This window comes from Scyliorhinus torazame, chromosome 24 (genome assembly GCF_047496885.1).
Source record: "Scyliorhinus torazame isolate Kashiwa2021f chromosome 24, sScyTor2.1, whole genome shotgun sequence".
NCBI classification, from domain to species: domain Eukaryota; kingdom Metazoa; phylum Chordata; class Chondrichthyes; order Carcharhiniformes; family Scyliorhinidae; genus Scyliorhinus; species Scyliorhinus torazame.
In genome coordinates, this window is record NC_092730.1 from 13,445,682 (window position 1) to 13,461,231 (window position 15,550).

Below are 15,550 nucleotides of genomic sequence, written 5' to 3' on the forward strand. Positions count from 1 at the left end.
TACAGAGACAGACATAGTTACTAATGGCTAGAGTCAGGCATAGCTCCTACAGACACGGGCATAGTTACTACAGGATAGAGGCAGGCATATCTCCTGCAGAGACAGACTTAGTTACTATGGGGTAGAGACAGGCATTGCTCCTACAGACACGGGCATAGTTACTAAAGGATGGAGACAGGCGTATCTCCTACAGAGGCATACATAGTTACTACAGTCCAGAGTCAGGTGTAGTTCCTACAGAGACAGGCATAGCTAGTACAGGATAGACACAGGCATATCTCCTACAGAGACAGGCATAGCTAGTACAGGATAGACACAGGCATATCTCCTACAGAGACAGGCATAGCTAGTACAGGATAGACACAGGCATATCTCCTACAGAGACAGGCATAGTCACTATAGGATAGAGTCAGTCATATTTCCTACCGAGACAAGTGTGTCTGTGTATATAATCACTGACACACACCCATGTCCCATTATGGTGTGTGGGTGTGTGTGTGTGTGTGTGAGATCACTGACCCTGTCCCAAGTCACATTACGTGGGGGTCGGGGTGGAATCACAATCCCCTGACCCCCTCACACATGGCCAGGGATGTGGCGAGGCTAAGGCCCTTTGCGAGTAATGAGTGAGTAGCGTTCAGGGAGCGAGCTGGCCGTAACCCGCAGCTGCAGTACACCTTCCAGAGGGCGGCTCCTGTCCTCAATGTGCGCCGTCCGAAAGCACCCTCGCCCTTAACACACCCGGAACATACTCCAAATCCATGTCACATAAAGGTCGACACAGGTGACCGAGTTTATATTCCACCTCATTGATCCAGGTTCCACCAATGGCGCTAACACCAGGCCCCACCTCCACTCAACGCTGGGCTCCCGGTATTAGAGTGAGCTGTAGGGAAGGGCTATAGTTCGGACAGCGCAGTGTACAAGGACGCATTCCTGCAACGTATGATCACAGCTCTTACAAACCCTCCATATTATCCTTGGGATTTGGATCGTGTGTGACGGACGGAGGCATCGTGACCGGCATCTGGACTATCCGAGTCTTTCCATCCGGATCGATATGGACCACGAAGTTCATGCCAGGCGGGATGCTGATCTTCTGGTGGGAGCTGGTGAAGTGGTATCCCATTCCGGCTGGGCAGGTGTCCTGGAATTCCGCTTCAATACACAAAACAAGGGAAGATTAAATGAGTTGCTCAGGGTGGCATTCCAGCTGAAAATGATGGGCTTTTAGTTTGGGGATTGGCACAGGGCTATGGGGGAAAACGGGACAGTGGGATTTGATGGGGATTGATACACGGCTATGGGGAGGGAGCGGGGCAGTGGGATTAGTTTGGGGATTGATACAGGGCTATGGGGAGAGAGCGGAGCAGTGGGATTAGTTGGGGATTGATACAGGTCTATGGGGAGAGAGCGGGGCAGTGGGATTAGTTTGGGATTGATACAGGGCTATGGCGAGAGAGCGGGGCAGTGGGATTAGTTGGGGATTGATACAGGGCTATGGGGAGAGAGCGGGGCAGTGGGATTAGTTGGGGATTGATACAGGGCTATGGGGAGAGAGCGGGGCAGTGGGATTAGTTGGGGATTGATACAGGGCTATGGGGAGAGAGCGGGGCAGTGGGATTAGTTTGGGATTGATCCAGGGCTATGGGAAGAGAGCGGAGCAGTGGGATTAGTTGGGGATTGATACAGGTCTATGGGGAGAGAGCGGGGCAGTGGGATTAGTTGGGGATTGATACAGGGCTATGGGGAGAGAGCGGGGCAGTGGGATTAGTTTGGGATTGATCCAGGGCTATGGGGAGAGAGCGGAGCAGTGGGATTAGTTGGGGATTGATACAGGTCTATGGGGAGAGAGCGGGGCAGTGGGATTAGTTTGGGATTGATACAGGGCTATGGGAAGAGAGCGGGGCAGTGGGATTAGTTTGGGATTTATACAGGGCTATGGGGAGAGAGCGGAGCAGTGGGATTTGATGGGGATTGATACAGGGCTATGGGGAGAGAGCGGGGCAGTGGGATTAGTTTGGGATTGATACAGGGCTATGGGGAGAGAGCGGGGCAGTGGGATTAGTTTGGGGATTGATACAGGGCTATGGGGAGAGAGCGGAGCAGTGGGATTTGATGGGGATTGATACAGGGCTATGGGGAGAGAGCGGGGCAGTGGGATTAGTTTGGGGATTGATACAGGACTATGGGGAGAGAGCAGGGCAGTGGGATTAGTTGGGGATTGATACAGGGCTATGGGGAGAGAGCGGGGCAGTGGGATTAGTTTGGGGATTGATACAGGGCTATGGGGAGAGAGCAGGGCAGTGGGATTAGTTGGGGATTGATACAGGGCTATGGGGAGAGAGCGGGGCAGTGGGATCAGTTTGGGGATTGATACAGGACTATGGGGAGAGAGCAGGGCAGTGGGATTAGTTTGGGGATTGATACAGGGCTATGGGGAGAGAGCGGGGCTGTGGGATCAGTTTGGGGATTGATACAGGGCTATGGGGAGAGCGCGGAGCAGTGGGTTTAGTTTGGGGATTGATACAGGGCTATGAGGAGAGAGTGGGGCAGTGGGATTAGTTTGGGGATTGGCACAGGGCTATGGGGGAAAACGATACAGTGGGATTTGATGGGGATTGATACAGGGCTATGGGGAGAAAGCGGGGCAGTGGGATTAGTTTGGGATTGATACAGGGCTATGGGGAGAGAACGGGGCAGTGGGATCAGTTTGGCGATTGATATAGGACTATGGGGAGAGAGCGGGGCAGTGGGATTAGTTGGGGATTGATACAGGGCTATGGGGAGAGAGCGGGGCAGTGGGATTAGTTTGGGGATTGATACAGGGCTATGGGGAGAGCACGGAGCACTGGGATTAGTTTGGGGATTGATACAGGGCTATGAGGAGAGAGTGGGACAGTGGAATTAGTTTGGGGATTGATACAGGGCTATGGGGAGAGAGCGGGGCAGTGGGATTAGTTGGGGATTGATACAGGGCTACGGGTAGAGAGCGGGGCAGTGGGATTAGTTTGGGGATTGATACAGGACTATGGGGAGAGAGCGGGGCAGTGGGATTAGTTGGGGATTGATACAGGGCTATGGGGAGAGAGCGGGGCAGTGGGATTAGTTTGGGGATTGATACAGGGCTATGGGGAGAGCGCGGAGCAGTGGGATTAGTTTGGGGATTGGTACAGGGCTATGAGGAGAGAGTGGGGCAGTGGAATTAGTTTGGGGATTGATACAGGGCTATGGGGAGAGAGCGGGCAGTGGGATTGGTTTGGGGATTGATACAGGGCTACGGGTAGAGAGCGGGGCAGTGGGATTAGTTTGGGGATTGATACAGGGCTACGGGGAGAGAGCGGGGCAGTGGGATTAGTTTGGGGATTGATACAGGGCTATGGGGAGAGGGCGGGGCAGTGGGATTAGTTTGGGATTGATACAGTGCTATGGGGGAAAACGTGACAGTGGGATTTGATGGGGATTGATACAGGGCTATGGGAAGAGAGCGGGGCAGTGGGATTAGTTTGGGATTGATACAGGGCTATGGGGGAAAACGGGACAATGGGATCAGTTTGGGGATGATACAGGACTATGAGGAGAGAGTGGGGCAGTGGGATTAGTTTGGGGGTTGATACAGGACTATGGGGAGAAAGCGTGGCAGTGGGATTAGTTTGGGAATTGATACAGGACTATGGGGAGCGAGCGGAGCAGTGGGATTAGTTTGGGGATTGATACAGGGCTATGGGGAGAGAGCGGGGCAGTGGGATTAGTTTGGGGATTGATACAGGGCTATGTGGAGAGAGCGGGGCAGTGGGATTAGTTGGGGGATTGATACAGGGCTATGGGGAGAGGGCGGGGCAGTGGGATTAGTTTGGGGATTGATACAGGGCTATGGGGAGGGAGCGGGGCAGTGGGATTAGTTTGGGGATTGATACAGGACTATGGGGAGAGCGAGGCAGTGGGATTAGTTTGGGGATTGATACAGGACTATGGGGAGAGAGCAGGGCAGTGGGATTAGTTGGGGATTGATACAGGGCTATGGGGAGAGAGCGGGGCAGTGGGATTAGTTTGGGGATTGATACAGGGCTATGGGGAGAGAGCAGGGCAGTGGGATTAGTTGGGGATTGATAATGGGCTATGGGGAGAGAGCGGGGCAGTGGGATCAGTTTGGGGATTGATACAGGACTATGGGGAGAGAGCAGGGCAGTGGGATTAGTTTGGGGATTGATACAGGGCTATGGGGAGAGAGCGGGGCAGTGGGATCAGTTTGGGGATTGATACAGGGCTATGGGGAGAGCGCGGAGCAGTGGGATTAGTTTGGGGATTGATACGGGGCTATGAGGAGAGAGTGGGGCAGTGGGATTAGTTTGGGATTGATACAGGGCTATGGGGGAAAACGGGACAGAGGGATTTGATGGGGATTGATACAGGGCTATGGGGCGAGAGTGGGGCAGTGGAATTAGTTTGGGGATTGATACAGGGCTATGGGGAGAGAGCGGAGCAGTGGGATTAGTTTGGGGATTGATACAGGGCTATGAGGAGAGAGTGGGGCAGTGGAATTAGTTTGGGGATTGATACAGGGCTATGGGGAGAGAGCGGGGCAGTGGAATTAGTTTGGGAATTTATACAGGGCTATGGGGAGAGAGCGGGGCAGTGGGATTAGTTGGGGATTGATACGGGCTATGGGCAGAGAGCGGGGCAGTGGGATTAGTTTGGGGATTGGCACAGGGCTATGGGGGAAAACGATACAGTGGGATTTGATGGGGATTGATACAGGGCTATGGGGAGAGAGGGGGGCAGTGGGATTAGTTTGGAGATTGATACAGGTCTATGGGGAGAGAGCGGGGCAGTGGGATTAGTTTGGGATTGATACAGGGCTATGGGGAGAGAGCGGGGCAGTGGGATTAGTTTGGGATTGATACAGGGCTATGGGGAGAGAGCGGAGCAGTGGGATTTGATGGGGATTGATACAGGGCTATGGGGAGAGAGCGGGGCAGTGGGATTAGTTTGGGATTGATACAGGGCTATGGGGAGAGAGCGGGGCAGTGGGATTAGTTTGGGGATTGATACAGGGCTATGGGGAGAGAGCGGAGCAGTGGGATTTGATGGGGATTGATACAGGGCTATGGGGAGAGAGCGGGGCAGTGGGATTAGTTTGGGGATTGATACAGGACTATGGGGAGAGAGCAGGGCAGTGGGATTAGTTGGGGATTGATACAGGGCTATGGGGAGAGAGCGGGGCAGTGGGATTAGTTTGGGGATTGATACAGGGCTATGGGGAGAGAGCAGGGCAGTGGGATTAGTTGGGGATTGATACAGGGCTATGGGGAGAGAGCGGGGCAGTGGGATCAGTTTGGGGATTGATACAGGACTATGGGGAGAGAGCAGGGCAGTGGGATTAGTTTGGGGATTGATACAGGGCTATGGGGAGAGAGCGGGGCTGTGGGATCAGTTTGGGGATTGATACAGGGCTATGGGGAGAGCGCGGAGCAATGGGATTAGTTTGGGGATTGATACGGGGCTATGAGGAGAGAGTGGGGCAGTGGGATTAGTTTGGGATTGATACAGGGCTATGGGGGAAAACGGGACAGTGGGATTTGATGGGGATTGACACAGGGCTATGGGGAGAGAGTGGGGCAGTGGAATTAGTTTGGGGATTGATACAGGGCTATGGGGAGAGAGCGGAGCAGTGGGATTAGTTTGGGGATTGATACAGGGCTATGAGGAGAGAGTGGGGCAGTGGAATTAGTTTGGGGATTGATACGGGCTATGGGGAGAGAGCGGGGCAGTGGGATTAGTTTGGGGATTGGCACAGGGCTATGGGGGAACACGATACAGTGGGTTTTGATGGGGATTGATACAGGGCTATGGGGAGAGAGCGGGGCAGTGGAATCAGTTTGGGGATTGATACAGGACTATGGGGAGAAAGCGGGGCAGTGGGATTAGTTTGGGATTGATACAGGGCTATGGGGAGAGAACGGGGCAGTGGGATTAGTTTGGTGATTGATACAGGGCTATGGTGAGAGAGCGGGGCAGTGGGATCAGTTTGGCGATTGATATAGGACTATGGGGAGAGAGCGGGGCAGTGGGATTAGTTGGGGATTGATACAGGGCTATGGGGAGAGAGCGGGGCAGTGGGATTAGTTTGGGGATTGATACAGGGCTATGGGGAGAGCACGGAGCACTGGGATTAGTTTGGGGATTGATACAGGGCTATGAGGAGAGAGTGGGGCAGTGGAATTAGTTTGGGGATTGATACAGGGCTATGGGGAGAGAGCGGGGCAGTGGGATTCGTTGGGGATTGATACAGGGCTATGGGGAGAGAGCGGGGCAGTGGGATTAGTTTGGGGATTGATACAGGGCTATGGGGAGTGCGCGGAGCAGTGGGATTAGTTTGGGGATTGGTACAGGGCTATGAGGAGAGAGTGGGGCAGTGGAATTAGTTTGGGGATTGATACAGGGCTACGGGTAGAGAGCGGGGCAGTGGGATTAGTTTGGGGATTGATACAGGGCTACGGGGAGAGAGCGGGGCAGTGGGATTAGTTTGGGGATTGATACAGGGCTATGCGAGAGGGCGGGGCAGTGGGATAAGTTTGTGATTGATACAGTGCTATGGGGGAAAACGGGACAGTGGGATTTGATGGGGATTGATACAGGGCTATGGGAAGAGAGCGGGGCAGTGGGATTAGTTTGGGATTGATACAGGGCTATGGGGGAAAACGGGACAATGGGATCAGTTTGGGGATGATACAGGACTATGAGGAGAGAGTGGGGCAGTGGGATTAGTTGGGGGATTGATACAGGGCTATGGGGAGAGTGCGGGGCAGTGGGATTAGTTTGGGGATTGATACAAGGCTATGGGGAGGGAGCGGGGCAGTGGGATTAGTTTGGGGATTGATACAGGACTATGGGGAGAGCGGGGCAGTGGGATTAGTTTGGGGATTGATACAGGACTATGGGGAGAGAGCAGGGCAGTGGGATTAGTTGGGGATTGATACAGGGCTATGGGGAGAGAGCGGGGCAGTGGGATTAGTTTGGGGATTGATACAGGGCTATGGGGAGAGAGCAGGGCAGTGGGATTAGTTGGGGATTGATAATGGGCTATGGGGAGAGAGCGGGGCAGTGGGATCAGTTTGGGGATTGATACAGGACTATGGGGAGAGAGCAGGGCAGTGGGATTAGTTTGGGGATTGATACAGGGCTATGGGGAGAGAGCGGGGCAGTGGGATCAGTTTGGGGATTGATACAGGGCTATGAGGAGAGAGTGGGGCAGTGGAATTAGTTTGGGGATTGATACAGGGCTGTGGGGGGAAACGGGACAATGGGATCAGTTTGGGGATGATACAGGACTATGAGGAGAGAGTGGGGCAGTGGGATTAGTTTGGGGGTTGATACAGGGCTATGGGGAGAGAGCAGGGCAGTGGGATTAGTTTGGAGATTGATACAGGGCTATGGGGAGAGAGTGGGCAGTGGGATTAGTTTGGGGACTGATACAGGGCTATGGGCAGAGAGCGGAGCAGTGGGATTAGTTTGGGGATTGATACAGGGCTATGGGGAGAGAGCAGGGCGATGGTATTAGTTTGGGATTGATACAGGGCTATGGGGAGAGCGCGGGGCAGTGGGATTAGTTTGGGGATTGATACAGGGCTATGGGGAGAGAGCAGGGCGATGGTATTAGTTTGGGATTGATACAGGGCTATGGGGAGAGCGCGGGGCAGTGGGATTAGTTTGGGGATTGATACAGGGCTATGGGGGAAAATGGGACCGTGGGATTAGTTTGGGGATTGATACAGGGCTATGGGGAGAGAGCAGGGCAGTGGGATTAGTTTGGAGATTGATACATGGCTATGGGGAGAGAGTGGGCAGTGGGATTAGTTTGGGGACTTATACAGGGCTATGGCAGAGAGCGGGGCAGTGGGATTAGTTTGGGGATTGATACAGGGCTATGGGGAGAGAGCAGGGCGATGGTATTAGTTTGGGATTGATACAGGGCTATGGGGAGAGCGCGGGGCAGTGGGATTAGTTTGGGGATTGATACAGGGCTATGGGGAGAGAGCAGGGCGATGGTATTAGTTTGGGATTGATACAGGGCTATGGGGAGAGCGCGGGGCAGTGGGATTAGTTTGGGGATTGATACAGGGCTATGGGGGAAAATGGGACCGTGGGATTAGTTTTGGGATTGATACAGGGCTATGGGGAAAGAGCGGGGCAGTGGATATAGTTTGGGGATTGATACATGGCTATGGGGAGGGGGGGGGGGCGGTGGGATTAGTTTGGGGATTGATACAGGGCTATGGGGAGAGAGCGGGACAGTGGGATTAGTTTGGGATTGCTACAGGGCTATGGAGAGAGACGGGACAGTGGGATTAGTTTGGGGATTGATACATGGCTATGGGGAGAGGGGGGGGCGGTGGGATTAGTTTGGGGATTGATACAGGGCTATGGGGAGAGAGCGGTACAGTGGGAATAGTTTGGGATTGATACAGGGCTATGGAGAGAGATGGGACAGTGGGATTAGTTTGGGGATTGATACAGGGCTATGGGGAGAGAAGGGGCAGTGGGATTAGTTTGGGAATTGATACAGGGCTATGGGGAGAGAACGGGGCAGTGGGATTAGTTTGGGGATTGATACAGGGCTATGGGGAGAGAGCGGGGCAGTGGGATTTGTTTGGGGATTGATACTGGGCTATGGGGAGGGAGCGGGGCAGTGGGATTAGTTGGGGATTGATACAGGGTTATGGGGAAAGAGCAGGGCAGTGGGATTAGTTTGGGATTGATACTGGGCTATGGGGAGGGAGCGGGGCAGTGGGATTAGTTGGGGATTGATACAGGGTTATGGGGAAAGAGCGGGGCAGTGGGATTAGCTTTGGGATTGATACAGGGCTCTGGGGAGAGAGTGAGGCAATGGGATTAGTTTGGGATTGATATAGGGCTATGGGCAGAGAGTGGGACAGTGGGATTAGTTTGGGGATTGATACAGGGCTATGGAGGAAAACAGGACAGTGGGATTAGTTTGGGGATTGATACAGGGCTATGGGGAGAGAGTGGGGCAGTGGGATTAGTTTGGGGATTGATACAGGGCTATGGGGAGAGAGCGAGGCAGTGGGACCAGTTTGGGATTGATACAGGTCTGTGGGTTGAGAGCGGGGCAGTGGGTTTAGTTTGGGGATTGATACAGGGCTACAGGGAGAGAGTTGGGCTACAGGGAGAGAGTGGGGCAGTGGGTTTAGTTGGGGACTGATACAGAGCTACAGGGAGAGAGTGGGGAAGTGGGATTAGTTTGGGATTGATACAGTGCTCCAGGGAGAGAGTGGGGAAGTGGGATTAGTTTGGGATTGATACAGTGCTCCAGGGAGAGAGTGGGGCAGTGGGATTAGTTTGGGATTGATACAGGGCTATGGAGAGACAGTGGGGCAGTGGGTTTAGTTTGGGATTGATACAGAGCTACAGGGAGAGAGTGGGGCAGTGGGTTTAGTTGGGGACTGATACAGAGCTACAGGGAGAGAGTGGGGAAGTGGGATTAGTTTGGGATTGATACAGAGCTACAGGGAGTGAGTGGGGAAGTGGGATTAGTTTGGGATTGATACAGTGCTCCAGGGAGAGAGTGGGGCAGTGGGATTAGTTTGGGGATTGATACAGGGCTATGGGGAGAGAGCGGGGAAGTGGGATTAGTTTGGGACTGATACAGGGCTATGGGGAGAGAGCGGGGCAGTGGGATTAGTTTGGGGATTGATACAGAGCTATGGGGAGAGAGTGGGGAAGTGGGATTAGTTTGGGATTGGTACAGGGCTGCAGGGAGAGAGTGCGGGAGAGTGGGATTAATTTGGGATTGATACAGGGCTACAGGGAGAGGGTGGGGCTACTGGGAGAGAGTGGAGCAGTGGGATTAGTTTGGGATTGATACAGGACTATGAGGAGAGAGCGGGGCAGTGGGATTAGTTTGGGATTGATACAGGGCTATGGAGAGAGAGCGGGGCAGTGGGATTAGTTGGGGGATTGATACAGGGCTATGGGGAGAGAGCGGGGCAGTGGGATTAGTTTGGGATTGATACAGGGCTATGGAGAGAGAGCGGGACAGTGGGATTAGTTTGGGGATTGATACAGGGCTATGGGGAGAGAACGGGGCAGTGGGATTAGTTTGGGATTGATACAGGGCTATGGGGAGAGAGCGGGGCAGTGGGATTAGTTTGGGGATTGATACTGGGCTATGGGGAGGGAGCGGGGCAGTGGGATTAGTTGGGGATTGATACAGGGCTATGGGGAGAGAGTGGGGCAATGGGATTAGTTTGGGATTGATATAGGGCTATGGGCCGAGAGTGGGACAGTGGGATTAGTTTGGGGATTAATACAGGGCTATGGGGGAAACCGGGACAGTGGGATTAGTTTGGGGATTGATACTGGGCTATGGGGAGGGAGCGGGTCAGTGGGATTAGTTGGGGATTGATACTGGGCTATGGGGAGTGAGCGGGTCAGTGGGATTAGTTGGGGATTGATACAGGGTTATGGGGAAAGAGCGGGGCAGTGGGATTAGTTTTGGAGTTGATACAGGGCTCTGGGGAGAGAGTGGGGCAATGGGATTAGTTTGGGATTGATACAGGGCTATGGGCCGAGAGTGGGACAGTGGGATTAGTTTGGGGATTGATACAGGGCTATGGGGGAAAACGGGACAGTGGGATTAGTTTGGGGATTGATACAGGGCTATGGGGAGAGGGTGGGGTGGTGGGATTAGTTTGGGAATTGATACAGGGCTGTGGGGAGAGAGCGGGGCAGTGGGATTAGTTTGGGATTGATACAGGGCTGTGGGGAGAGAGCGGGGCAGTGGGATTAGTTTGGGGATTGATACAGGGCTGTGGGGAGCGAGCGGGGCAGTGGGTTTAGTTTGGGGATTGATACAGGGCTACAGGGAGAGAGTTGGGCTACAGGGAGAGAGTGGGGCAGTGGGATTAGTTTGGGATTGATACAGGGCTACAGGGAGAGAGTGCGGGAGAGTGGGTTTAATTTGGAATTGATACAAGGCATTGGAGAGAGAGTGGGGCAGTGGGTTTAGTTTGGGACTGATACAGAGCTACAGGGAGAGAGTGGGGAAGTGGGATTAGTTTGGGATTGGTACAGGGCTACAGGGAGAGAGTGCGGGAGAGTGGGATTAATTTGGGATTGATACACGGCTATGGGAGACAGAGTGGGGCAGTGCAGTTAATTCCTTTACGCATAAGGCTGTTGATCTTTGGAGATCGCAACATCAAACAGCTGTTGAAAATATTCAAGCTTTTTTAAAATTTAGAATACCCAATTCATTTTTTTCCAATTAAGGGGCAATTTAGCGCGGGCAATCCACCTACCCTGCACATCTTTGGGCTGTGGGGGTGAGACCTACGCAGACACAGGGAGAATGTGCAAACTCCACACGGACAGTGACCCAGACGCTGGGATCGAACCTGGGACCTCGGCGCCGTGAGGCAGCAGTGCTAACCACTGCCGCCACCGTGCTGCCTAATATATTAATGCTTTAAGGATAATCTCTATGGTAATGACTCACCGGCTCCAGGGTTGGGGCAGGGGTCACAGTCTGAGCCCCAGGCTTTACCCACAGTACAGCAGCACAGTTGTTTGGTCAGCTCACCCCTCAGCGGGTACGCACATCCTTCCTCAGCATTTACAAGAAGGTAACAGGGACCCTTCGCCTCAGCTTTCTCCATCGCTGCATCATGGACAAGAAAATGATTCCCACGATCAGAGACAATACAACACACAGACCAAATCCACACCCCTCACTGTGACACTCTGATATACCCCACACCCCTCACTGTGACACTCTCTGATATACCCCACACCCCTCACTGTGACACTCTCTGATATACCCCACACCCCTCACTGTAACACTCTCTGATATACCCCACACCCCTCACTGTAACACTCTCTGATATACCCCACACCCCTCACTGTAACACTCTGATATACCCCACACCCCTCACTGTAACACTCTCTGATACACTCCTCACTGTAGCACTCTGATATACCCCACACCCCTCACTGTAACACTCTCTGATATACCCCACACCCCTCACTGTAACACTCTCTGATATACCCCACACCCCTCACTGTAACACTCTCTGATATACCCCACACCCCTCACTGTAACACTCTCTGACATACCCCACACCCCTCACTGTAACACTCTGTGATATACCCCACACCCCTCACTGTAACACTCTCTGATATACCCCACACCCCTCACTGTAACACTCTCTGATATACCCCACACCCCTCACTGTAACACTCTCTGATATACCCCACACCCCTCACTGTAACACTCTCTGACATACCCCACACCCCTCACTGTAACACTCTGTGATATACCCCACACCCCTCATTGTAACAGTCTCTGATATACCCCACACCCCTCACTGTAACATTCTCTGATATACCCCACACCCCTCACTGTAACACTCTGATATACCCCACACCCCTCACTGTAACACTCTGATATACCCCACACCCCTCACTGTAACACTCTCTGATATACCCCACACCCCTCACTGTAACACTCTGATATACCCCACACCCCTCACTGTAACACTCTGATATACCCCACACCCCTCACTGTAACACTCTCTGATATACCCCACACCCCTCACTGTAACACTCTGATATACCCCACACCCCTCACTGTAACACTCTGATATACCCCACACCCCTCACTGTAACTCTCTCTGATATACCCCACACCCCTCACTGTAACATTCTCTGATATACCCCACACCCCTCACTGTAACACTCTCTGATATACCCCACACCCCTCACTGTAACACTCTCTGATATACCCCACACCCCTCACTGTAACACTCTCTGATATACCCCATACCCCTCACTGTAACACTCTCTGATATACCCCACACTGTAACACTCTCTGATATACTCCACACCCCTCACTGTAACACTCTCTGATATACCCCTCACTGTAACACTCTCTGATATACCCCACACTGTAACACTCTCTGATATACTCCACACCCCTCACTGTAACACTCTGATATACCCCACACCCCTCACTGTGACACTCTCTGATACACCCCACACACCTCACTGTGACACTCTCTGATACACCCCACACACCTCACTGTAACACTCTCTGATATACTCCACACCCCTCACTGTAACACTCTGATATACCCCACACCCCTCACTGTGACACTCTCTGATACACCCCACACACCTCACTGTAACACTCTCTGATATACCCCACACCCCTCACTGTGACACTCTCTGATACACCCCACACACCTCACTGTAACACTCTCTGATATACCCCACACCCCTCACTGTAACACTCTCTGATATACCCCACACCCCTCACTGTGACACTCTCTGATATACCCCACACCCCTCACTGTAACACTCTCTGATATACCCCACACCCCTCACTGTAACACTCTCTGATATACCCCACACCCCTCACTGTGACACTCTCTGATACACCCCACACCCCTCACTGTAACACTCTGATATACCCCCACACCCCTCACTGTAACACTCTCTGATATACCCCACACCCCTCACTGTAACACTCTCTGATATACCCCACACCCCTCACTGTGACACTCTCTGATACACCCCACACCCCTCACTGTAACACTCTGATATACCCCACACCCCTCACTGTGACACTCTCTGATATACCCCACACCCCTCACTGTGACACTCTCTGATATACCCCACACCCCTCACTGTAACACTCTCTGATATACCCCACACCCCTCACTGTAACACTCTCTGATATACCCCACACCCCTCACTGTAACACTCTCTGATATACCCCATACCCCTCACTGTAACACTCTCTGATATACCCCACACTGTAACACTCTCTGATATACTCCACACCCCTCACTGTAACACTCTCTGATATACCCCTCACTGTAACACTCTCTGATATACCCCACACTGTAACACTCTCTGATATACTCCACACCCCTCACTGTAACACTCTGATATACCCCACACCCCTCACTGTGACACTCTCTGATACACCCCACACACCTCACTGTGACACTCTCTGATACACCCCACACACCTCACTGTAACACTCTCTGATATACTCCACACCCCTCACTGTAACACTCTGATATACCCCACACCCCTCACTGTGACACTCTCTGATACACCCCACACACCTCACTGTAACACTCTCTGATATACCCCACACCCCTCACTGTGACACTCTCTGATACACCCCACACACCTCACTGTAACACTCTCTGATATACCCCACACCCCTCACTGTAACACTCTCTGATATACCCCACACCCCTCACTGTGACACTCTCTGATATACCCCACACCCCTCACTGTAACACTCTCTGATATACCCCACACCCCTCACTGTAACACTCTCTGATATACCCCACACCCCTCACTGTGACACTCTCTGATACACCCCACACCCCTCACTGTAACACTCTGATATACCCCCACACCCCTCACTGTAACACTCTCTGATATACCCCACACCCCTCACTGTAACACTCTCTGATATACCCCACACCCCTCACTGTGACACTCTCTGATACACCCCACACCCCTCACTGTAACACTCTGATATACCCCACACCCCTCACTGTGACACTCTCTGATATACCCCACACCCCTCACTGTGACACTCTCTGATATACCCCACACCCCTCACTGTAACACTCTGTGATATACCCCACACCCCTCACTGTAACACTCTCTGATATACCCCACACCCCTCACTGTAACACTCTCTGATATACCCCACACCCCTCACTGTAACACTCTCTGATATACCCCACACCCCTCACAGTAACACTCTGATCACCCCACACCCCTCACTGTAACACTCTCTGATATACCCCTCACCCCTCACTGTAACACTCTCTGATATACCCCACACCCCTCACTGTGACACTCTCTGATACACCCCACACCCCTCACTGTAACACTCTGTGATATACCCCACACCCCTCACTGTAACACTCTCTGATATACCCCACACCCCTCACTGTAACACTCTCTGATATACCCCATACCCCTCACTGTAACACTCTCTGATATACCCCACACCCCTCACTGTAACACTCTCTGATATACCCCACACCCCTCACTATAACACTCTCTGATATACCCACACCCCTCACTGTAACACTCTGATACACCCCACACTGTAACACTCTCTGATATACCCCACACCCCTCACTGTAACACTCTCTGATATACCCCACGCCCCTCACTGTAACACTCTCTGATATACCCCACACCCCTCACTGTGACACTCTCTGATATACCCCACACCCCTCACTGTAACACTCTCTGATATACCCCACACCCCTCACTGTGACACTCTCTGATATACCCCACACCCCTCACTGTAACACTCTCTGATATACTCCACACCCCTCACTGTAACACTCTGATATACCCCACACCCCTCACTGTGACACTCTCTGATATAGCCCACACCCCTCATTGTAACACTCTCTGATATACCCCACACCCCTCACTGTAACACTCTGATATACCCCACACCCCTCACTGTGACACTCTCTGATAT

At 52.8% G+C, this 15,550-nt stretch overlaps 1 protein-coding gene across 1 annotated transcript in view; it reads right to left on the bottom strand.

The window, feature by feature from the left end:
* The window catches only part of ltbp3 (latent transforming growth factor beta binding protein 3), a 167,474-nt gene that overhangs the window by 30,570 nt on the left and 121,354 nt on the right, over positions 1-15,550 (bottom strand). The window contains 2 exon segments of the mRNA XM_072489380.1: positions 967-1,158; positions 11,519-11,680. Of these exon segments, the coding sequence (XP_072345481.1) occupies positions 967-1,158; positions 11,519-11,680 (354 nt within the window).